The 24,200-nt window shown below is 37.6% G+C and overlaps 2 protein-coding genes across 9 annotated transcripts in view; one reads left to right on the top strand and one right to left on the bottom strand.

Annotated features, from left to right (window-relative positions):
- The first annotated feature begins 495 nt into the window (after window positions 1–495).
- Window positions 496–24,200, top strand: part of LOC134675407 (calcium-dependent secretion activator) — a 67,493-nt gene continuing 43,788 nt past the window's right edge. For all 8 annotated transcript variants that reach the window (XM_063533624.1, XM_063533632.1, XM_063533623.1 and 5 more), the window contains exon 1: window positions 496–786. The gene's annotated coding sequence lies outside the window, so the exon portion shown is untranslated. The remainder of the gene's footprint in view (window positions 787–24,200) is intronic.
- Window positions 15,525–22,604, bottom strand: LOC134675448 (uncharacterized). Its single transcript, XM_063533717.1, has 4 exons — window positions 22,450–22,604; window positions 22,185–22,257; window positions 17,100–17,183; window positions 15,525–15,803 (listed from the first exon to the last, which is right to left on the bottom strand). Exons 1-4 carry the CDS (start codon window positions 22,556–22,558, stop codon window positions 15,539–15,541), a joined length of 531 nt encoding a protein of 176 aa, XP_063389787.1. The 5' UTR covers window positions 22,559–22,604; the 3' UTR covers window positions 15,525–15,538.

Here is a 24,200-nt window from a genome sequence, read left to right as displayed (position 1 = left end):
AGCGCGAGTAACCCGACATCAGGAGCGCGCGTTGAGCAAGAAGAAGGGAGTAAAATCCAAAATTGACAATACTTAAGTTTGTGGCAGGTACAGCATGCAAGTTCCTAATATACTTTGATGCTCAAAATGATAAGATATTTTGGAGGTTAGTGTTAGAATTGTCTCAATGAGTATTAGTTGTCCGTGGAAAAAAAAGTACCTAGTCAGCGATAAAAGCTTGTACATACCAAAAAAAATGTTTTTTATCAAAAACTTATGATCATAGTGATACTGTTTTCCAAAGTAAGTACTTTGTAAAAGAAAATCGCGACCTAATAAGTAATAACTATTTCCCCTTTATCGTTTTTTAAAAAATACACGCAAAAAGTATTATATTTTTTAAATACATATAAGCAACTTAACATTAACAACAAGTCAATGAAACACATAAATACTACGTAAAGCGAAACGCAGCCAACTTTACGCGCAACCTTGGCAACACGTTATAAACATGGCAACACCAAAGCGCGGGTGATTACGAACCGTGACCTCGTTTCCTACCCCGTCGCCCCAAAGTCGGCATGAGGGCGCAGCCTTACCGATACCTTATCGTATCGACCCACCATCCGCCATTAACACGCATGCGCAAAAATATGCGGAATAACTGACGTTTCAGCCAGCCAGTACCACGGCTAAATCCACACGACCCTGTAAATAAAACTGTAAATATTCCTAAATTAAATAGTGACTGTGATTCGAATGTTTTTAAAAACCGTCGCTGTGTTTGGTGATATCTGAACGGGGCGGGTGAGTTCCTATTTTAAAAAGCTATATTTTTTTAATTCGATTAACTCTTTTTCTGTTTATGTAACGTTCCAAATTGGATTACTTTGGCTTTATTCTTAAAATAGTCGTAAACTTAAGCCTTCTTGGAGGCTTTATATAACGGGTATACTATGTGTGTTTATATGTGGTGCATATAAGTTTTTAGGTTGGTATTTGTGTTGTTAACGAGTCTGCGATACGCGTGTCCGATAAAAACTTAATTTATTTGGTGCCAAGGCCTTCTCGGTAATAAAAAGCTAGGTTTTTCCGTACCCGTCCTGAGTAATACATTGTTTTCAGACTTAACTGTTAATCTAAAATCTAGGTAAAAGCCTAGTTACTAAAAGCTTTGCCTGACAAAGAATCTAAAAATAGTTCCGTCTCGAATCTTATGGCAAAGAAAATGAATAATGTCAGAGTCAAGTATTTGAATTATTTATAGGTTTTTTGATTTGAATAGGATAGGAATGGTGAAATGAAAGTTTCTATTATCATATAATTACGTTATCGATATTTTAAAAGTTAGACGGAAGAGATATTTCTCATCCAAGTCCTTTATGTCATAAGTTCGCCTCTCATATGGATAATATTTCAATAGCTATTGTTTTAAATTTGTACCTACTTATATGTACAGATGTTCGGGTTAATCCGTGGGAAAGCCGGAGTAAATTTAACTTGTTCTTTTACGAGTTGTAAGCATGTTAATAACATAACAAGCCTAATTATTATCAAAAATAACTGATTTGCAAGACCGAAGTGATCCCATAAGTGTTCCGTGAACAAAGTTTTGCACGGAACATTAATAGGGTTTTCTAATATATGATTACGCCTTACGAGGAAGACTTTCTGCCGGGAAAACACTTACCTAAGTACCTAAATTGGAATAAACATATGACTATAAATACAGGATGCTTGAGAAAAACACAAAAAATTTTAACCTACTTTTGGCATTGGTCAATAAGGGGTTATTCATTAATCACGTAATGTTTTCGACGGCTCAGCTGGGGTTTACACAGCTATAGGTATGATGTTATGCCAGGAAGAACGGGGTAACAAAATCCCATTCTTACGTAATATTAAACGAAATTTTTGAGAGTCAAACTTAAACGAATTTGGTGTTGTGGTACGTATCTAAGTACAGTAGAACCCGCTGAGCTACGGTTGTAGCGCTACGTCGTAGCCGATAACATGGATTTCCCGGTATGTAACGAAAATGCTTTGTAGAGGCAACGACAACGTGTCGTTATTAGCGTTGAATGGGTTAATAGCACGATTTCCTGTATAAGACACGTTTTCGACGCGTCAGAAAGTTGTAAAACGGGTTTAACTGTGTTTAATTTAGATGTAAACCCCATACTACGATTAGGATATAATAATTATGGCTCAAAAAGGCAAGTTTTCTCGTATAACAGCGATATCAGCCATTGGGATACCAGTAACCAGTTTGGATTTGAATTCGTAATTTATTGGGCGAAATATGGTAAACAAGGGAATTCTTTTGTCATTGAGTGTTACGGCTGTTATGCATGATAGGTCAGTGTAAGATTTATTTTCTTGTAATCCTACATATATTTTTTTCTTTTTTCTTAATACCTAGCGTACCCAGATGAGTATAAATCAATGAACATAGGTACAATCTACCTACAAATACAAGTTTCATCCTTCTGGAAATCAAACCTAAGAACTAACTCCCATCTTAAATCCCGGCAACGCACTCACAACTCTATCGGCGATTCATTAAAAAAACTTACGTACTGATTAAGTTACAAGTAAACGATTGTATATCGTTTATCGCTAAGCATAAAGCATCCGTCACGCTCTGATAATGCAGGCGTTATATCTACCGCGATAAGTCTGACTTGGATGTCTAATGGCCTTCGTAGACTAGTCGGTACTCGGTTATACGGGAGGTACCGACTCGGTAGTACCTCTGAGGGCCACCCCACACTATAGTTCGTTTTTTTTAGCATTAGAAAGAACTTGCAAGAAGGTAAGCGATCTTGACATGTCTTTTAATTGAAAAACGCTTTATAAAAATCAGTAACTATTACTTTTGAAAGCAGAAGAATATAAATGAATGTATTACATTCATAACTGTTACATATTTGCCGTAACTTATTTTTAAAATGTGTTTTTCAATAAAAGACACATCAAGATTGTTTACCTAATTCCTATAGTTCGTTTTTTTAGCATTAGAAAGAACTTCGCAGAAGTAAGCTTGTGGTTCCAAATCCGGCACTTTTAGCGGTAATAATTTGAAGTAAATTATATGTATTGACCATGCTACATTAGATAATTCAATAATTATTAACAATTAAAGAGCCTGATAAAAACTGCACGCTTGCTTCTGTGGAGTTCTTTCTAATGCTAAAAGAAACGAACTATAATGCTAAAAAAAGTTTTGTACGGAACACTAAAAGTATAGAGTCATACGAGCGTCGGCGTCTGCCCAACTCTATGGCTGCTGCTAGACGCAACGTTGGGTCAGGGCTCCTCTACACGATGGGCCAACGCCGGCCACTCCAAGGGACGCATTTATGCGTTAGAGGGAGCAAGTGATATTGCTATCTCATTCTACCGCATGGCTGCGTCCCTTGGAGTGGCCGGCGATGGCCCATCGTGTAGAGAAGCCATCAAATGCGCAGCGACGCCATTTTCCATAGCGCTGACTAGACGCCGACGCTCAAAAGACGCTAGTGTGCGGTCTCTCTGAATGCGTAACCGTTCTGGTTCCTTACCCCGTTGCGATACAAATTGACAATGTTTATAGCCTGTTGCAAAAAACATAGAACCAATCAACGTAGACTCTACGTCGTAGAGACGCAACAACATTTCCACAGTATTTTTGACCATTTGTCATAGAAAATGGACCACCCACAAGATGGACGGACGACCTTGTTAAGGCCGCCGGAAGACGCTGGATGCAGGTCGCTTCCAACCGGTACGAATGGGGGTCCAAGGGGGAGGCCTATGTTCAGCAGTGGACGTCTTATGGCTGAGATGATGATGATGATGATGTCATAGAAAAGAAGACTCTTATACCTGCAAATTTTCAGAAAATTCGCGTTTGTACGGGAGAAACGGTAGACAATTTCATGGAATGCTCCATAAATGCTATACATAATACCCATGAATAAAAAAAATGGACATATTATCCACGCCCTACTTTTCTCATTATTTTCTACTAACGAGAAGCACATAGCCGAACAAAAGCGAAAAATACCAAAAGGCCGCGTTTGGAGGTTCCGTATAAAGAACAATAGCTACGGACCCCTATAAGTGGAAATGGAACGGAACAAAGGCCGGAGACGGTATGACATGCGAGGGTTATGTAGCGATTACCTACTTTTAGTTTGAGACTAGGTGACAGCAGTTTATATTATATCTATCTAGTCTAATACCCTTAAAAACGAGCAATTCTTGTTTATTTATCTATATATGTATATGTCGCAGTAAGATAGATAATAAAGCCGTTATATAGTTATAACCCTAGGGATATAATTATATGTCGTAACATAGTTATACGAAAGCGATTTATTACTATCTTACTAGGAATATAACTATAATACGTCTTTAGTTTAGTGATGAATCGCTTTCGTATAACCACGTATAACTATGTTACGACATACTATAATTATATCCCTAGGGTTATAACTATATAACGGCTTTATCTATCTTACTGCGACATATATACTAAATAATATATATTTCGGCGATCTCGGAAACGGCTCTAACGATTTCGATGAAATTTGCTATATGAGGGTGTATAGCTATATTATCATGGTTCATGAGATACAGCCTGGTGACAGACAGTTTTTACCCTTTGGGTACGGGACCCTAAAAAGCAAGCAATTTTTTGCGTAACCGTATTTTTTCTGGACAATGAGCCATTTAAGTATTTCTAATTTGAAGGTTTTTCTAATACTCAAGTACTTCTTTCTATTTTTTAGCTTCACTATAACATACAGACGAACGTTTTATTCAAAATAAATGGAAATATCTAGACGGTGGTTTTTATTTTTTAAATCATCTTGACACCAACACAATAGTGAAAAGGTCAAAGTTTACCCAGTGGGAAACCTTTCTAGAAAAATAATGAGATGAGACTTTCTCGAGAACCTTTTCAGTGGGCGTTCGGTGTAATAGACATGAGAATTGTCGCTTCATATTAAATCACATTCTATTTGACTGCTAGCTAGCTAGCCCCGGCTGGAAGAGATCCCTCTTAGGGATAAGTTCGCCCTTGTACTAAATTTATGTTATTCCTCTCTTCCGTGCAATTAAGTGTTACAATCGCCATCAGATATATCGGAGCGGCCAAGGTGTTCACAATATCTGAACAAGCACTCTATAACGCCTTGACAATAGAGGCGTGCTCAGATATTTGTGAGCACCTTGGCCGCTCCGATATATCTGATGGCGACTGTACATACTTACCTTAACAAATGAATTATACACCTAAACCTTCCTCAAGAATAACTCTATTGACAGGTGAAAACAGCATGAAAATCCGTTCAGTACCTAGTTTTCGAGTTTATCGCGAACAAACATATACTTACACAAAGACAGACGCGGCGGAGGACTTTGTTTTATTAGGAGTACCTAGTGATACAGGGCCGAATATGGAAATACCAATACGACGAAACAACAAATAATTAAAATAATTAACCAAACGTTAACCTTATTCCATGCAGATAAGGTGTATAAATGGTCATCTAATTGTCACTGTTAGTCCTAGCTGCGAGTCCCTAATCCCTGAGTTTTATTGTACTTTCAGGAAACTAATCAATCCCAAGGATCCCGCTTACCCCATTTGGACTAATTGTGCTTAATTCGATTACCTAAATTACCCCTCAACTTTGCACTGACGCGCCTGGAGGAAACTATAAAGGCCTGTGCACACCGGCTGCGTGTGCGTGACGTGCACGTGCGCGTGCGTCGTTGTAGTATACAGATCCTTATGAGAGATGGCACACCGCTTGCGTGACGTGTGCGTGTGAAGCTCCAACATTTTAGCGCACGCACACGCGCACGTCACGCACACGCAAGCCGGTGTGGCTCGGCCTTAAGGTTGCAACAGCAACCGTTTTCCATATAGAGGAAGCTCGCACTACATTTTTGATACCGAAAACCAAATAGAATATAACCACTATACGTCCGAAAAGGTCTATATTAATGACACTGAGAGCGGTTTCGCACTAGGGGTCATCCATTAATTACGTCACACCAATTTCTAGGTTTTTTGACCCCTCCCCCCCCCCTTGTCACACTTGGTCACATTTGGCAAACCCCTCCCCCCCTAGTGTGACGTCACATTTTTTCTACGAAATCGCCAAATCGAATTAAGTAAGTACCTAAGTATTATTAATATTTTATCAAAATATTTTGACGATGTATATATTAGTAATTTTATAACCCAAAACTGCTTAGGAAAGAAAATTAAACGATTAAAAACTATTTTCGTTTTAAAAACTTGTTATTTAAATGTACAGCGTACTAAATAATTTAAATAAATTTTCGGTTACTGATGAAGTTAAAGTGACGTCACAAAGTTTGTGTCTCCCCCCTCCCCCATGTCACAATATGTCACATTTTCTTGACCCCCTCCCTCCCCCTAAACGTGTGACGTAATTAATTGATGACCCCCTACGTCCAATCCGAATCCGATCCGAACCCGTGAAAATATGGTCCGTAGTAGCCATAGAACTATTTCTATGGTAAGTTACGCATTAGATCCGATCTCCGTCATCCGATTTCTTTCCGTCATTCAACGTGTGCGGTGCGTATCTTACCATAGAAATAGTTCTACGGCTACTACGGACCATATTTTCGCGGGTTCGGATCGGATGTTGCACACACATGCTGAGGTTCGCTCCTTTTTAACATCATAATTTAAAAAAATTATATCTACATGTAAACATAATATTTTTTGCCTATTTAAGTTTAATTCTAAACTTATAATGTTTTGTAGCATTGCCTGTAAATATTTTTCAATGTGGTGTTAAATAAAATTTTTCTATGTCTATGTCTATGTAGTGCGAAACCGCTCTGAGGGGTCATCCATAAATTAAGTACGTCACACGAATTTCATGATTTTTCGACGAAATCAGCAATTTGAATTAATTTTTGAAATATTTTTTTTATAAAAGCAATATTAGACATTTTATGAAACGAAACCGGTTAGGAAAGAAAATTTTACGACTAGCAAATATCATTGGAAAAACTAGTTTCCCGTCATAGCAGTCAATTCCTTCAAATTAAGCAAAGGCAAGCCGATGGGAGTCGAGTTCTATTCAATGGAAACTCCGAGGTTGTAGTAACACCACAGAATAAATAATAGTACTAGGTACAAAAGACTCACTCTCTAACTAAACGCGTCTGTCACGATCAGCACAGATATGGCCGCTAGGTGGCGACAGCGCCACGCGCGGCTTATGGCAAACCCCAAAATTGGGGTCGAACGGATGTACTTTTAGCTACCTGTAGCAAAGCGACGAAATCTCGGAGAGAGACACGCCTGCCGCTACTCCCCCTTGGTTCAACATGTCACATTTTCTTTACCCCCTTCCTCCTCCTAAACGTGTGACGTAATTAATGAGTGACCCCTTATCTGACACACTATCTAAATATGTAATTACCCGCTAAACAGCCAACTCCTTCAAATAAGCAGAGAAGCCGATGAGAGTCGAGTTCTATGGACGCCCCGCCGCTGTAATACACAGAAAGCTAAAATCATAACCCTACCTTTTACCTCTGCCGTAGTCGGACAAAAGAATCATTCAAATCACGAACTAAAATCATTACGGCACTTGTCACTCGACGCCCATTTCCCACTTATCCCCATTAGGGACCTTTGCCGCTGAAAAATGATCCCTAATTGGAGGGAATTACCGTCCAAATTGGCCTTTAAATGCGGTGGAGTGGAAATTTGGTGAGTTATTGTATTGAGTTGCGTTTCATTTATTCGTAGTTTTCGATGGTAGTTTAACGAAAAAAGGGTGTGACGGACATTGCAAGCAATTCATCTATATTTATTATTTAGATATTTAATTCAGGCAACAAGGCCCATATTACAAATACCTTACCTTAACCTTACCTACCTTACCTTATTAGCCTGCTAATGTAGGTATAGTCGTTCGATTTGTTACTGAGCGGCTACCGCGAAAACCGAAATTCGCAAATTGCGGGGATCTTTCTCTTTTACTCCAATGAAGGCGTAATTAGAGTGAAAGAGAAAAATCCCCGCAATTTGCGAACTTCGATTTTCGCGGTTATAGCCCTGGCCCAGAACGGCTAATCCTTTGTCTATTGTTAAGAAGTAAAACCGCACGTGCCATTATCTGCAAAAAGGGTCGTATAAATTCAAATTGGCACCATGGCACCTGAGCGCGGGCTAGTCCAACGCTAAAAAAAACAGTGTAGGTGCGCTCTCCAATAACGCGCCTTTGTTACGCATCTCGATGACACATTTTAGACTGCTTCTGTAGCGCTCGACTCGCCGGCACTCAGTAATTACTTATTCTGTGGTAGATGGACCACACAAGAAATGGCAAATTATTTTTCCATTTGTTCATTTTGAATCTTTTCGCAATTTCCATAATAGTTGTAATTCGGGGTCAGTTACAAATCGAACGACTACGTTTTCAAATGGTTTATTAGGATGGTACAGATGAACCAGACAATTCGGCCGAATATTCGGTTCGGTAAGACCTGAACCGAACACCATATTCGGCCCATCTCTAAGAAGTACCTACATACTACCCACTATAATACTGAATCCTAAAGATGTGTAATCGTTAGGCAGTGTTTAGGTACACATCACGTACACATATTTAAAGTTTGTATACCCCCGTTTATTAAGTTTTATGAATAAGTAAGTACTTCAACTTCTAAGCATAATAATTCAAACAACAATGCTTCAACCCATTCACTTGACCGGATCACTTCATTCGTCCTTTAGCTGCGTCTCGGACCGGGATTATTTCCAATAGAACGGCTCCTTTGCGGACTTTCTGTTGTGAAAATGTGGAAAATTCTGTTTATAACGGACTTGTAAGATGAGAAACTTTTCAAATCGAGAAAACTCTTTAACACATCCAGTGCCGTACGACTATCGGGTATTTTATAATTTCGTTCTCAGGCCAGACGACCCGATAGTCGGGATCGTGGTACTACAGCTATGACCAAATTGTTGTGGCCTGACGCGGACGTCTTGTTTGGCTGGGTGGAAATGAACGTGTTAAATATTAAGATTTGGTATTTTTAGGGTTCCGTACCCAATGGGTAAAACGGAACCCTATTACTAAGACTCTGCTGTCCGTCCGTCCGTCTGTCACCAGGCTGTATCTCACGAACCGTGATAGCTAGACAGTTGAAACTTTCATAGATGATGTATTTCTGTTGCCGCTATAACAATAAATACTAAAAACAGAATAAAATAAAGATTTACGTGATTTTTGACCGAAGTTAAGCAACGTCGGGCGGGGTCAGTACTTGATTGGGTGACCGTTTTTTTTGCCTTTTTTGCATTATGGTACGGAACCCTTCGTGCGCGAGTCCGACTCGCACTTGCCCGGTTTTTTGTAATCTGTGCATTTTCAAAGCCATATTGGGCTGCGTTTCCACCAGAGATGTGCGAAGATGCGTAGCGAGGGATGTATTTAAGAACCAATAAAATCACTCCATGTACAGTCGCCTTCAGATATATCAGAGCGGTCGAGGCGCTCACAAAGATCTGAACACGCTATCTACTGTCAAGGCGTTAGAGTGCGTGTTCAGATATTTTTGACCACCTTGGCCGCTCCGATATATCTGATGGCGACTGTACATGGAATGATTCTATTCGTTCTTAAACACATCCCTCGCTACGTATCCGCGCACATCTCTGGTGAAAACGCAGCCCCACCGACTTTGCAAATGCACAGTTTACAAAAAACATCTCAGCGTGAATTGATTCTATAGGTGCTTAACAAACACATCCTTCGCTACGCATCCTCGCACATCTCTGGTGGAAACGTAGCCTTTGTTCGTTACGTCAGTAACTGTTAAGTCGTTTTCTTCAGTGCACCATACAAAACGCACAGTAGGATAAACAATAAACATTAACTTCAACTCAGTCCTAAACATAATACAAACAATTCAACCCATTCACTTGACCGGTTCAATTCATTCGTTCTTTAGCTGCGTCGGGCCCGGACCGGGATTACTTCCAACAGAATAACTCCTTTGCGGAATGTTATTTGGAAATTATTAATATTATTATTGTGGAATAAGTATAATATTATGAGTTGACCACGGGGAATATATCATTTTCATTTCCCATGCTCTAAAAGTCGGTCGTTGTTGCAGTTGCTAGTATGCAGAACAAGTATATTACTCTTTGGTTTCTGCTCTGGAGCATTTCCTGCCGTTTTTTGACCGTCCAGATTAGCAAGGCCCTACAGTAGGCCCTATTTGTGGTACACTTAGCGCATGAAAAAGCGCATTAATTCAGTGCAGCCATCAAAATGGTCCTTGATGCAATATCACACCCCATAATGAATAACCGCTTTTCATTCCTTCACTTCTTCAATAAAATGACCGCACCACATGCAAATCGATATATGTCCCTTTTCCGAACTACAATTAAACTAATGTAAACCTTATCCAAACGTAACAAAGTCTATTATGCAACGACACAATTGCGTAATGGACGACTTTTTCTTAGATTCGCACGCGTGAATTGCTTTAGCAACGGCGTATTTCTATCAAGTTATTAATGCGAATTTGAGCCGTAGTCAAATGTAATAAGGTTGGTTTTAGTTTAATTTTTGTTGGTTAAGATATGAGCTGTGAAATTAGGTCACATGTGACCTACATTTGCGTTTCTTAGGGTAGCGTGACTAGGAATAACTTCTTAGCTCATTTTATAGGCAATTAATTTACTTGAGTTTACTACTAGTTATTTATTTTTAGATTTAGTTTTTAAGTTTTATAGGTTAGTCATAGTCATAGTTATTCAATTATGTTTTATTTATGGGTATATTAAGTTAAGTTTAGTTTATAACTGTAAATAATTTTAAGTTGTAAAATAAATAATTTTGGCAAATTGTGTAGGTATTTATTAGTATTTACGTTGTGTTTGTACTTTTAATTTGCGTGGTATAATATTAAGTTTGTTTGCAATAATAAACTAAATTATTTACCTGAAAAAAAATCTAGGGGTTGAAATGTAATCTTCTCGACATTGTAACATTTAAAACTTTCGCGTTTTGAACACATATTAACTAACATTATTTATAGATGGGTCTATGGCGAACTCACACTTGGCATGACCCGCCCTCTCCCTGTTGCTGTAACGTAATATATGGATGTACCCCTAGTTTTCGTTGCTACAATTTGTAATAAAAAAATATTTTTGGCGGCAACTTCGTGTGGCTCTTAATTCTCTTAAATGCTCCTTCTAATGGTAAGTAATCTGGGATTAAACAATAAACAGGCGTCTACCCTTAATGGCTCCTCTACACGATGGGCCAACGCCGGCCAATCTGAGGGACGCATTTATGCGTTAGAGCAAGTGATATGTTGAAGAATATGTATATCTAGGTCAAATAATATCTTTCAAGAACCAAATGGATAAAGAAATTGAAAAAAGAATAGCATCCGGCTGGAGCAAATATTGGTCATTCAAAGAAATCATGAAGAGCAACCTTGGTATACGGATAAAAAGCAAAACTTTTAACACATGTGTGCTTCCATTTCTAACCTATGGCTGCGAAACTTGGTCTCTTACTAAAAAACAACGAGATAAACTTGCAAAGTGCCAGAAAGCTATGGAGAGGAGCATGCTCGGTGTAAAATTACAGGATAGAAACCGCAGCTCTGACATAAGAACCAGAACAAAAGTGACAGATATCCTCACCCACATAGACATGCAAAAATGGAGGTGGGCAGGCCACACTATAAGATGCAAGACAGAGAAGTGGAGCCGAAGAATTCTCATGTGGCACCCTACAGATGGATCAAGATCGCAAGGCCCTCAATTAACACGATGGGAAGACGAAATTATACTCACAGTGGGACCACTCTGGACAAGGGTGGCAAGAGAGAGGAAATACTGGGAGGAGTTGGAGGAGGCCTTTGCCGACAGGCACACTGAACCAAGAGACTTCATATAAACATTCAAAACTAGAAACCAACAATCATGTTCAGAATAAAGGGCTATACATAAATAAAAAGTGATATTGCTATCTCATTCTACCGCATGGCTGCGTCCCTTGGAGTGGCTGGCGTTGGCCCATCGTGTAGAGGAGCCATAACATTCAAATGACCGTATTTGCATAACCATAACATATTCAGGGAAAGCTAGAATAATAAAGGGTTTGTGCAAGATGCTCGGCGAGTTCTCTGTTCGTAGTCGCTTTCCTCTACAAAGCGGGAAAACCCTGGACTCGGCTACGAGCAAGTTGGCATTGAATGTGTTAAAGACTGAATCTGTCAGAAATATTAGAAAATAATCATACCCAGTGCAGCTTCTGGCCAGAAGCAGTGGTGGACGAGTGGATATGACGCCTGACTTTCAATCCGGAGGTCGCGGGTTCAAATCCTGGCTCGTACCAATGAGTTTTTCGGAACTTATGTACGAAATATCATTTGATATTTACCACTAGCTTTTCGGTGAAGGAAAACATCGTGAGAAAACCTGCATACATCTGCGAAGAAATTCAAAGGTGTCTGTGAAGTCCCCAATCCGCATTGGGCTAGCGTGGGGACTATAGCCCAAGCCCTCTCGCGCATGAGAGGAGGCCTGTGCTTAGCAGTGGGACGTATATAGGCTGAAATGATGATGATGATGAGTTCAGCTTCTACTACGTATCTAATACCTTTAAACGAGCAATTCTTGTTTGTAAGATCAGGCATATCGTGAAATTCCTAGGCATATCGTGAAATTCCTAGGCATATCGTGAAACGTATTTTTAACTCGTTTCCTGAGTCGACGGGGGCAGTTTGCCCTTCGGGCATCTGAAGCAACCTAATGAACCTTTCCTACCTATATATTGGTTTCATGTGACTATCGTCAAAACATTACACAGGAACATTACGATCTGCCTGATCTTATGATCGGCCGCCGACATATATATTTCGGGTTATAATAGAGTGATTCTTGAAGAAAGTTTAGGTGTATAATTAGCCCCATGCGTGATTTTATTTTAATTTTTCAAATCATTATTTACATCGTTTGAACACCGGAAAATATAAAAATTATTTTATAAAGTTTCCCATTATTTTATTAAAAAATATTTAAAATGTTGAAAAATTTTGAGCGGTTGAAACGCTCATAATTTTTGGCGCGAATTCTTGATGACGCGTGACGTCACGCGTTGGATCGTGAACTAACTGACGTTTGTTATTATTTACTGTTCTATGAAACTTATGCAAGCAACTCCGCTCTTTCTGTGTTTATTCGTTGTATTGTTGTTAATAACATGGAAAAACCTAATAAAACATTTTATACTTCTAATAGGTATTATTATAGTACCAATGTGTAGAAACACTACCATGAATGCACCCGAGAAAACATTTTTTGACGTGCCAAGAGATGCGAAAGTACGCAAACGATGGTGTAAACTTATGAAAAGAGGAAAACTAAACCCCAAAACTACTTTTCATTGTTGTAAAATTACAACAATGTTGATACATACATGGTCATAAAACGTTACTCGTCCTTTGCGTTTTCAAAGTAAAATATACATACACAGTTTATAGTTTATTTATTATGGTAACTATACATTTGATATCACTTTGAGCTTTACACACACACATAGTAAAATTCATTATATTATTATATTTACCTTTCAGCTTTCTGTCCTTTCATCTCAGCGGATTAATAATTATTTTTTATTGTTGGCGAAATATGCAGACATCATGAAAGCATCTACATATGTGTTGTAGATTGTCCGATTGCGCTTTGACAAACCCGCTGTCCGTCATCGTCTCGGTGGCGTCGTTTTATCAAAGAATATAATACTCACTAGGAGAAGAACGATAACTCCATACAAAAAAATGTCCCCAAACGTTTATACGTTTATACTAGTATCGCCTTCGTTGTGTACCAAACACTAAAGTTGACAACCGGTTTAGCCTGGCGGGTATTGGTATTATAGGTATATAGTAATTCTGTTAATAAACATATTTGTTATCTTCATATCACGAAATATATGAAAGATGCAAATTAACCCTTGTTTGTGGTATTATCAATTGATTTAAATAAAAGGCATGTTTATATTTATAATATTGTATTATTTATTAAAAAATGTTTTACTTATAGAAATATACACTGAAAACTGGCAACTGGCAACTTAATAAAAAATAGACATTAATAAAGCGCATTCACAAAGTTTTCAGTATTATACAAATAACATTATTAGGCATGCCTACCTATTACACTTTACACACAGATACACCACACTTTACACACGGCATTTTACACAGATTTCTAACTTGTATTCATACATTTCTTCACGGTTAATTAATACGCTTTCCAGATGCGTTATGACTCGGTTCCTTCTGAACCCACTAAAGCTGTATAAATTTCACTCTGGCTGCTTGAACAGCCGTTGCTCCGCATTTAGCACATTTTCTATGTGCATTGCTGTAATCTATGTAGGTACAGACTTAGTCTTAAGTGGTTGTACCGCTACGTTGTATTTATTATTTAAAGATTTAATAAATAAAATTTTCGTTATGAATTTTAACCACAGCAGTTGGACAGAGTCATTGACAAATATATTTTTTTATTATGGTGGGTAGACGTACCTACCCTCCATATATTTTATGAACATTGATAAAGACAGTTGGAAGCAAATATTCATTATAAAACTTAATCGCGTGTAATTAAGTTTTAAGAGTTTTAAGTCCCGTTTTATGATTAATTATGTATAAAATTCGTGATAATTTAAATCAGAGTTGGGAGCAATGTTGCTGTAGAAAAATGTTTTTATTTTTATTACTCGCAACTTTTTCTCGGAGGCCAACGCACACATAGAAGCTTCAGGCGCACACATGCGCAATTATTTGGGGACATAACTTTCTTAGGAAGTGAACAGGCCTTGCGTTTTATTTGATAAATACTTATATTTTCTATTTCACTTAAATTTCCACCGCTTTGTTGTTTGGATATTTTGCATTGATAAAATTGAAATAGCGCGCTTTGAGTATCCCGTGCGCATGACAATGACAAATTAGATGACAGCACTAACCGTTCAGATACTTACAAAGTTTCATGGTTATAAAAATTATAAATAAAAGATATCTTTATTATTCATGTTTTCAGAAATATCACATGCAGTGTATTGGATCTAATATGGGGTCACATGCTTAATGCGTAAATAAAATGACACTAAACTCAACGAGTGACGTCACGTGACGTTTCGACCAATGGCGTTGCGTTTCGTTCACTAGCTTTTCGCGGGCAAATTTTTGTACTTTTTATTTATTATTTTAAACAATTAAATGATAATTTAATAACGGAAATGCATTTGTAACATGATATAATAGTAACAATCATCCGAATAAAAAATATTTGAATGAAATTTAATCTTCATGCATGAAGCCAATTTGTTAACCCATGCGAAGCCGGGGCGAGTCACTAGTAACAACTAATAAGACCTATGTTGACTGTCAATATTAACAGAAATAAATAATTTGATTTATTTGTAAGCATGTAAAAGAAAAATCAAAACTCTTACCAACAAATTTATTTGACTTCATTACGACTATGTTCTAACAAATATCTCGTAACCCGGTCCACTTTCCCTTCTACATCTCTCAAAACCACCCCATCTAGTTCCATAGCCCTCTGATACAGGGCATAAGTCTCCCTCGTAGATTTCTGTAGCTTCCTGACACTGTCCACGAGGTCTGTCAAGTTGGGTTTGGCTTCGAGGAACTTAATATCTTCGTTTGACAGTATGCTGTAGTTGATTCGGATTTTGCCGGATTTCTCTGCCAATTTTAGCTGTCTGAAATGCGAAGTGATAGTTAGTTTAATATCAAATGTATTGTCTTTGACTTAAGATGCAAGACAGAGAAGTGGAGCCAAAGAATTCTCATGTGGCACCCTACAGATGGATCAAGATCGCAAGGCCCTCAATTAACACGATGGGAAGACGAAATTATACTCACAGTGGGACCACTCTGGACAAGGGTGGCAAGAGAAAGGAAATACTGGAAGGAGTTGGAGGAGGCCTTTGCCGACAGGCACACTGAACCAAGAGACTTCATATAAACATTCAAAACTAAAAACCAACAATCATGTTCAGAATAAAGGGCTATATAAATAAAAATTGTCTTTGACTTTGGGCGTAGATTGCCAAGAAAGGCGCAAAAAAGGCAATAGATGAAACCATAGGTTTTTTTTCCATCTAAGAAAACACGGAACAGAAGACTGTTGTTACGGAGTGGTGCTCAACATAGAAATAGTGATTATGATTTCATACAGTTTAGTAATTTTTTTTTTCAACAGCTTAACCTTTAGCTTCCCACGGTCCTAAGGGGTCATCCATTAATTACGTCACACGAATTTCTGGGTTTTTTGACCCCTCCCCCCCTCCTTGTCAGACTTGGTCACATTTGGCAAACCCCTCCCCCCTAGTGTGACGTCACATTTTTTCTACGAAATCGCCAAATCGAATTAAGTAAGTACTATGTATTATTAATATTTTATCAAAATATTTTAGACGATATAAATATTAGTAATTTTATAACCCAAAACTGCTTAGGAAAGAAAATTAAACGAATAAAAACGATTATGTACAGCGAATAAAATAATTTAAATAAATTTTCGGTTACTTATGAAGTTAAAGTGACGTCACAAAGTTTGTGTCTCCCCCCTCCCCCATGTCACAATATGTCACATTTTCTTGACCCCCTCCCTCCCCCTAAACGTGTGATGTAATTAATGGATGACCCCTAATACTAGTACAGTCTCCTGCAATAATATGTTACTCTTCGAATGTTACATGCTCTTATGGCTCTTCAAATAAGATAAATTAGGATTAGTTTGCTATAAGGACTTTCTAATTTTCAGCCAAAAGATGACACCAGAGCTTGGGACGTTTTTTTAAAAACCCTGTATATTATATTTTTAATTATTTTATGCTCTTTATGTAGGACTGAATCATGTGTTTAGGGACCCTCTTAGATAGTCCCATTAAAAATGAAATAATAAACCAAAGAACGAAAAAGAATGTAATGATACAGTCTTTTTTGTATTTCTATGAAGAAAAAATCGGTTCCGAGCCTCGGATGACACTTACAATTCAGCATCATGTAGAATGCCCCGTCTCTTCTGAACCTCTTTCTTCCACTGATCCTTCTCACTCTGCAACTGTGTGTAGTACCTGTAAATATAGGGCTTGTACAATCAAATAAGGAATGCACATGAACTGCTGGGGGCAGCACAGGAGGCCCCTGTTAATTGTATGTATTGGCTTACACAGCCACGAAAAACGTTGTCTCCCTACCTGACACTGTTTGTATAGTCTGTAATAGATTCGAAGGCCGATGATGATGTCGGCGCCCGATCGTAAAATCAGGCATATCGTGAAATTCCTAGGCATATTGTGAAACGTGAAAATCTTTGACTCATTCCCTGAGTCGACGGAGCCCTGCTATGCGGGGCTCCTATTTCTGGACAGTTTGCTCTTCGGGCATCATCTTCAGTAACCTAACGAACCTATCCTACCTATATATTGGATTAATGTGACAATCGTTACAACATTACGATCTGCCTGATCTTACGATCTGCCTGATCTTACGATCGGCCGCCGACATACACAGTACAATCTCACTTAATGCTGACACAAGAGAGCCAGATTACTGGAAAATTTGGTTTACTGGAAGCAAATCTGCATAATATTGATGTTTTTAGTATCTCGTAGAAATACATTTTACTAAAATACTAAATTCAATGAAAATTCTTCTCTTATCTGGAACTTAGCCATATAAAAAAGATTGAAGGGTGAAAATGTAAGCGCACATAGTAAATTAGGACATACAATTATAATTTCTATCCCAATTTTAATGCCGGATTACCAGTAAGTATACCCAGGTGGAAACGGAAAACAAAACCTACCGGGAAACCGTTGACAACCTTCAAAAACAAGTGCAATCCTTGTCAAGACAAAACAAGGAAAAAAACATCATCTTATTCAACGTGCCTGAAGAAAAAGGAGAGTTCATCACTGCGAAAGTCACAAAACTTCTTCAAGATAGTGGGGAGATGAACATCGGGGAAAGTGATATTGATTATGCAAGAAGACTTGGAAAGTTTACACCCAACAAGAATAGACCGATCCAAGCCAGATTTGTGCGTAAGGAAATGAAATTTAAAGCTTTTAAACTGATCAAGTATCTAAAATCAAAAAATATATATTTAAGTGAAGACTTTACAAAGGAAGTTCTAGAGATTCGCAAAAACTTAATTCCCCTTGTCAAAAAGGAACAAGCAAATGGAAATAAAGCTTATATCAAATATGACAAATTAGTAGTCATCCCTAGCACAAACAAGCGAACACGCTCGGAATCACCCCCCTCGGAAGAAGACAAAAACTCATATGTTGGTAAACAAACACCATCCTCTAAGGTTGTAAAAACCAATGCCTTCCAAGTAATGAGGCATAGGGCACAAACGAACAGCACGAACAGCACAAAAAACTAATTGCCATAGGCCACAGTTCAACTCCTCTTATTAAGAAACAACAATTTAAATCAACTTTTTCAACACCTCTCCCAATCCGGACAGCGGTCACCGTGGGAGAACAGGACCCCACCCCTCCAGCAACAAATACTACAAAACGCAAGGACAAACACTATCAAACTGTACCAACCTCAAAACAGAAAGAAAACCTCTATATCTCCACACTTAACGTAAACACACTTAGAACTCCAGAGAGATTGGCCGAACTTGAAGAAGCACTTAAAAATATAAACTGGCATGTAGTGGGTTTAAGTGAGGTACGCCGTCTTGGAGAAGAAATAGAAGAACATAGCAATTTTATTATGTACTACAAAGGAGAAACAAGAGGGCAGTACGGGGTTGGCTTTCTAGTACACATCTCACTGAAGAAATATATCACAGAATTTATATCGATATCAGACAGAATAGTTATACTAAACTTGAAACTCCCAGAGCAAAAAGAGCCAATGTCAATAGTACAAGTTTATGCTCCTACCAACTGCGCAACTAAAGAACAAAAAGAAAGTTTTTACAATCAACTTAACTCAACAATGGCCACTACACACAAGGCAAAGATTGTGATGGGAGATTTTAATGGCCAAATTGGAAAAAACGAAACATCCATTAACACAGTGGGAAATCACTCTACTGGCAACAGAAACGACAATGGTCAAAGACTGATAGATTTTTCCTTATGCAACAACCTTTACATCATGAACACTTTCTACAAGAAAAGACCGTGTCGGAAATGGACTTGGATGTCCCCAGGTGAACGCTACAACAATGAGATAGACTTTATATTAACAAACCGGCCAAAAACATTCCAGGATGTGGATGTTCTTAGCTCACTAAACTTCAGATCAGACCATCGTATGGTAAGGGCTAAGATTACTGTAGGGATGCCTAAACACAGTAGAAAAAATGTAAATCTGACAAAAAGAGCCCATGGACCATTAGATCTCTCGGACGAGGTACAAAATAACATCAGAAAATCATTGGAAAAAATAGATTCAATTAGTAATCTACAAGAAAAATACAATCGTCTAGAAAAAACGTTAATTACTGTATCCCATAATATTACCTCAAGCAACAGAGAAAAAGACAAGATTGGAGACAGGGCACGAACTCTCATGCAAAAAAGGAAAACTATGTTGATGGAGAAGAAGACAAGGAAAAACGAAATTACACAAATTAGCAAAGACATAAACAAAGCTATCAGACACTATAGAAAGGGAAAACAAAGAGATGCATTCGAGCACTACATACAAAAAACAGGCGCAGTCAAGAAAGCTTTTAAAGACATGAGAGAAATGGTTACATGGATACCTAGTTTGAGATCAAAAAGGGGGAAAAAGGAGTCGAAACGGACCTCAATCCTGCAAGTAGCTACAGAGTTTTACAAAGACCTCTATAGTGACACTAACCAAGAGTCTATTGTAGAATTACATGAAAACCCTGAAGAAGAAACACCTGAGGTGCCAAGTATCCTAGAGAAAGAAATAGAATTTGCCATAAAATCACAAAAAGCAGAGAAAGCGCCTGGTCCAGACAAAATAACAAATGAAATGTTAAAAGCCACTTTAAAAGTAATTTCTAAACCGCTGGCAAGTATCCTTAATGAAGTATTAAGGACTGAAAAAGTACCAGAGCAGTGGAAGAAATCTATTATTATATTGCTACACAAAAAAGGAGACAAACAATCAATAAACAATTATAGACCTATAAGTTTAATGCCAAACCTATACAAAGTATTCTCAAAGATTTTACTAAACCGGCTAACGAAGACATTAGACGAAAACCAACCAAGAGAACAGGGAGGATTTAGATCTAATTTTAGCACTATAGACCACATATTTGTAGTCAAACAAGTAATCGAAAAACTAACAGAATTCAGGAAGATATACTACTTAGCATTTGTGGACTACAATAAGGCTTTTGACAGCTTAAAGCATGCGAGCATATGGAGCGCCCTGCTACAGCAAGGAGTAAACAAAAAATACATTCGGATTATCAAAGAAATATACAATAACTGTACTTCGGCAATCCAACTAGAAGCCATGGGAACAGAATTTTCTATCAGTAAAGGGGTGCGACAGGGCGACCCACTCTCACCAAAATTATTCTCAGCCGTGCTAGAGCACCTATTTCGAAACCTCAACTGGGATCATCAAGGCATAAACATAAATGGTAAAAAACTAAGCCACCTGAGATTTGCGGACGATCTAGTGCTATTTGCGCAAAGTGCCCAATCACTACAAGAAATGTTAGAGCAACTCGCTGAGCAAAGCGCTGAAGTAGGACTAACAATGAACACAGAGAAGACCAAGGTTATGTCAAACCACACCAAAAATCTTATACTTGTCCATGGAAAAGAGATTGAATATGTCGAGGAATACACATATCTAGGACAAATTATAACAGGTTCAAACATGACAAGTAAAGAAATTGAAAAAAGAACTGTTAACGCATGGAAAGCCTACTGGTCATTGAGAGACATTCTAAAAAACCAAGATTTACCATTGTCCTGCAAATCAAAGGTATTTGATATGTGTGTTCTACCATGTATGACTTATGGATGTCAAACCTGGGCAGTAACTAAGAAAGATCTCCAAAAATTAAAAGTTTGCCAACACAACATGGAAAGATCAATCTTATCTGTAAAAAGGAAAGACAAAGTAAGACTGACAGATATTAGAAAGAAAACTAAAATTAAGGATGTATCAGTGACTGTAAAAACGTTAAAATGGAAATGGGCTGGACATATGGCAAGAGAAGGTAGAAATAAGTGGGATAGAGAGGTGGCGGAATGGTATCCTAGAGATAGAAAGAGGAGAGAAGGGAGACCATTAATGAGGTGGTCAGATGACATCAAGAAGCATGCGGGAGTAAACTGGATTAGGACGGCACAGGATAGAGAGACGTGGAGAGAACTGGAGGAGGCCTATGCCAAGAAGGCAGACTAAAATACTAAAAACAATGACATTAAAATATATTTATTAAAAATTTGATAGGAAACATATTAAAACTAATATAATGATAAATGAAATGTGAATTTATTTAAATGCAATATGTAATTATTCTATTTTGGTCAATAAAGGCTATTCTTATCTTATCCTATCTTATCTTATACCCAGGTATGCTGGACCATTTAAGTGTCGGATTATCGAGATTTCACTGTATATGTTTCCGATTCAGGCCACAAGCAGACCCTCCAATGGAGCATTCCATGAAATTGTCTACCGTTGTCCCATACAAATGCGAAGTTTCTGAATATTTAAAGGTATAAGAGTTTCCTTTTCTATGACAAATGGTCAAAAATATGCACAGAAAAATAATCGCCTGCGTTAAATGCCGAGAAAAAAGTCGCAACACAGGAAATAAAACGCGTTTGTACGGGACAGCCCGTGGAATGCTCCCAATGCGCATGGCTCCTATAGATTGCTACTTAATTGTTTACTCACATAAACAATAGCGCACAAACTAAACTCATTGATATACATTGTCATGTAGCACGATCCTCAGTCATAAGGGAGACAACAAGGAAACCCTTTATCAGTTTGCCTTGATCCAAAACTCAAATATGTATTTTTAGCAAGAACACTAATAGTATTTTTGAATGAACTATACTTTTGCTAGTTTTTACTGAAATAAAATGAAAACTTACTGATTTAAGTACTCCTCATCCGCTTCTCCATTATCAGTGTCGTCAGCAACAATATTCATAGACGGTTCAGGCACTAAAACCAAACCAATCTTAAATCATTTGTTACAATCACGACCACTTTCGACACTCAAAATATCATATTAAAGTACGTTACACTAGTATATACTGTACATATATATCTCGTATTATTCGTTAACTCAACAATAGAAGCTTATAATAGTAAAACAAATACCGAATATCGTGAAATTATTGTTTAATTCAATACCCATGCTTCGACGCTCGAAGAAGCTGGACCGACGCCGTCGGCGCGGCGGCGAATCCGCGGAATTCTCCGCGTTACAATTCTCCACATTGTTTTCTGTTAAGGCATTCATATTGTGATTGTTTATTTTATTTCACCACCGAATAAAATAATAAATCTCAATAATATTCGTTGTCGTTTTGAAGTTCAAACAATGTTTGACATTTGACAATAATGACAGTTGCAATAGTGAGTGTTGCCAGGAAAACAAAAATATTTACCCTAAAGTTAAATTAGTTCTGTTCTGCAAAGGTTTGTTTAGAATTACTTTGTCAATTTAGCATTTTGCTAAAATATATTTTGTTGAAATAGAAATGAACAGAATTTTATAAATGATTTTATTAATTATTATATTATATGAATTTTATTATAATTGCACCTAACAATTTTATATCCTTAGTCTCAGATTAAAATTCTCTTGTAAAAAAATATAGATCCCACAGAATCCCACTGAGTAAATCAAGCTCTTATCACAATAATTCATAACATCCTGGGGCAGCTTTTTATCGAATAAAAATAGGTAGCGGCATTGATTGGCATTGACCATGTTATGACCATGTTTACGTTTTTACAGTAGGTACGTATGGTGCTATTTTACCGCCCTAGTGCGGCAAATGGCACAATACGTGCGTATGTCGAAAATGTAAAGGGCCATTATGTACAGTAAAACCATGTAAAACTTCGCACGATATACGTGCGAAAAGGTAATTCGCAACTAGTGTCGATTTAAAACACTCCTTCGGTCGTGTTTCAATGTATCGCCACTCGTTGCGAATTTCCTACTTTTCGCACTTATATCGTAATGTAATGTAAGACTGTATATATATATATATATATAGTAACAGCACCAGTCATGGGACATTTAAGAGGGAATTTGGAGTATTTGTGATATTTCCCTAATACATGTGAATGGTCTACCGCTTAGCGTATTGAAAGATGAAAGTCCTACCCGTTTTTCATGTTTCAGGCGTGTTGTATCAAAGATACTGCAATGAGTTTCCACATACTTAACAAATTAAAACTATGCTATTTTTCTCCAGTCATGGACACCAAAGCTCCAGTAATGGGCCCCCCAGTAATGGACACTGCTCTATCAGTATAAAATATTGAAATAGGTCGTCAGATCTGGTCCATGTTATCATAATATTGCATTATCATCCGATTTGCATATTTAATTACGAATACAAAATTTCAACTCAATCGGAAAACGGGCAAGTGGCTCAAACTCGGCTACCAAGATTTGACCCACACTAAAAAACGATATTAATTTATCCGAAGTCCGAGCATACCTCCTGGTTGACATATTTCGTAACTACATTTTACTTCTGTATTGTTTAAACATGAAATGATGGCATGGCAAGCATCATTATGTAAATTTCCCATTATAGGAGGTATGCAGTTTTACAGCTCCTATAATGGGATTGGGCCAAATATCACAATTTTTTTACATCTGTGGACTCACAACATAGTATGTTGTATACCTTATCTCATGGTAAATGCAATTAACAAAACACATTTTAGTTTTCATCAAGTATTAATTAATTAAAATTTAATAAATTAACTCACCTCTCTTAGCGAAGTTGTTAAGAATTCGTAGTGGTATTTTTTTTCAGTGACACGACAACTTTTGGGTTGACGCCAATTTCTTAAAAAACAACCAAATTTAATGAAACTTCAAACTGAAACAGCTCTAGGACTCTTATTTATGATAATAT

Source organism: Cydia fagiglandana, chromosome 22, assembly GCF_963556715.1.
Source record: "Cydia fagiglandana chromosome 22, ilCydFagi1.1, whole genome shotgun sequence".
In the NCBI taxonomy this organism is placed as follows: domain Eukaryota; kingdom Metazoa; phylum Arthropoda; class Insecta; order Lepidoptera; family Tortricidae; genus Cydia; species Cydia fagiglandana.
The sequence above is the reverse complement of the archived record's forward strand: the minus strand, read 5'-3'. Positions and strand labels throughout refer to the sequence as shown.

Excerpts from the sequence above, each read along its gene's own strand:
- LOC134675448 (XM_063533717.1), bottom strand. The coding sequence starts at position 22,558 with ATGAATGCCTTAACAGAAAACAATGTGGAGAATTGTAACGCGGAGAAT. Across the intron at positions 17,184-22,184 it reads GATGAGGAGTACTTAAATCA|GTACTACACACAGTTGCAGA; the intron begins GTAAGTTTTCAT and ends CTATATTTACAG. Across the intron at positions 15,804-17,099 it reads ATTCTACATGATGCTGAATT|ACAGCTAAAATTGGCAGAGA; the intron begins GTAAGTGTCATC and ends TTCGCATTTCAG.